This window comes from Frankliniella occidentalis, unplaced genomic scaffold (assembly GCF_000697945.3).
Source record: "Frankliniella occidentalis isolate FOCC.00 unplaced genomic scaffold, Focc_3.1 Scaffold369, whole genome shotgun sequence".
In the NCBI taxonomy this organism is placed as follows: Eukaryota; Metazoa; Arthropoda; class Insecta; order Thysanoptera; family Thripidae; genus Frankliniella; species Frankliniella occidentalis.
In genome coordinates, this window is record NW_026267492.1 from 65462 (window position 1) to 66251 (window position 790).

A 790-nucleotide genomic window follows, 5' to 3' on the forward strand; every position below is an offset into this window, starting at 1 on the left:
CTGCAGGCGTACGAGCTGATGAACGCCACGTGAGTAGAGGGCCCCCGAGGGTGGCCCGTGGCCTACAGCAACAAAAATATCAGACCGGCGAAAAAGTGTTTCGGATCGAGATGACCCATCTGCGAGCATTCTAAAACCGCTGCGATCGGCCCGAACGAACCCCAGGGAGCACTCGCTCGGGGTCTTTGCGTTTTAACATGGGTTTTATGTGGAAGTTCGGGTGTAAATGTAAATACCGACCCCGTAGCGTCAAAAAACCACCATGGAGCCCCCTCGGGAGAAATGTGCAATTGCATTGCATTCTTTACGAAGAATTCCCACCCGTCTATTGACTTACTATTATCAGTTTATCCTGACAAATAGTCGCTTTAAATAGCCAGTAGTTACGCTCTTCGTTTCTAATTAAAAAGATCCTTTGCCTTACCAAAGTAACAACAGTTGCTTCAGTTCAGCCCAATAATGCAGAACAATCCCGACCAGGGGGCTCATCCCACTGACCCCTTAGGTGTTCGCGATGTTGATGCAGAGACCAGTCAACCCAGGCTCAAAAACCCTGACGGTACGACCAAGACCCCTGCAAAGATCAAACCCTCGAAAAAGGGAAATAAAGTAGATGCAAAAGTTAAACACACCACTCCAGCAGGAGCTGCTAATATGTTTAAACCATTTGTGACTCTTACCCTTGACCCAGTCACCTCTCTTGGTCCTAACGAGTTCATCCCGAGTTGTATTCACATGTTTGAAATCCTCCACTCAATGAACAATAAAGTAGGCAGAAATCAGATACTAC

General features: G+C 47.3%; 1 protein-coding gene across 1 annotated transcript in view; it reads left to right on the forward strand.

Moving 5' to 3' along the window:
- Positions 1-6: 6 nt before the first annotated feature.
- Positions 7-790, forward strand: part of LOC113217934 (ionotropic receptor 75a-like) — a 5927-nt gene continuing 5143 nt past the window's right edge. The window contains exon 1 of the mRNA XM_052274288.1: positions 7-29. Coding sequence (XP_052130248.1) covers positions 19-29 — 11 coding nt within the window. The 5' untranslated portion in view covers positions 7-18. The remainder of the gene's footprint in view (positions 30-790) is intronic.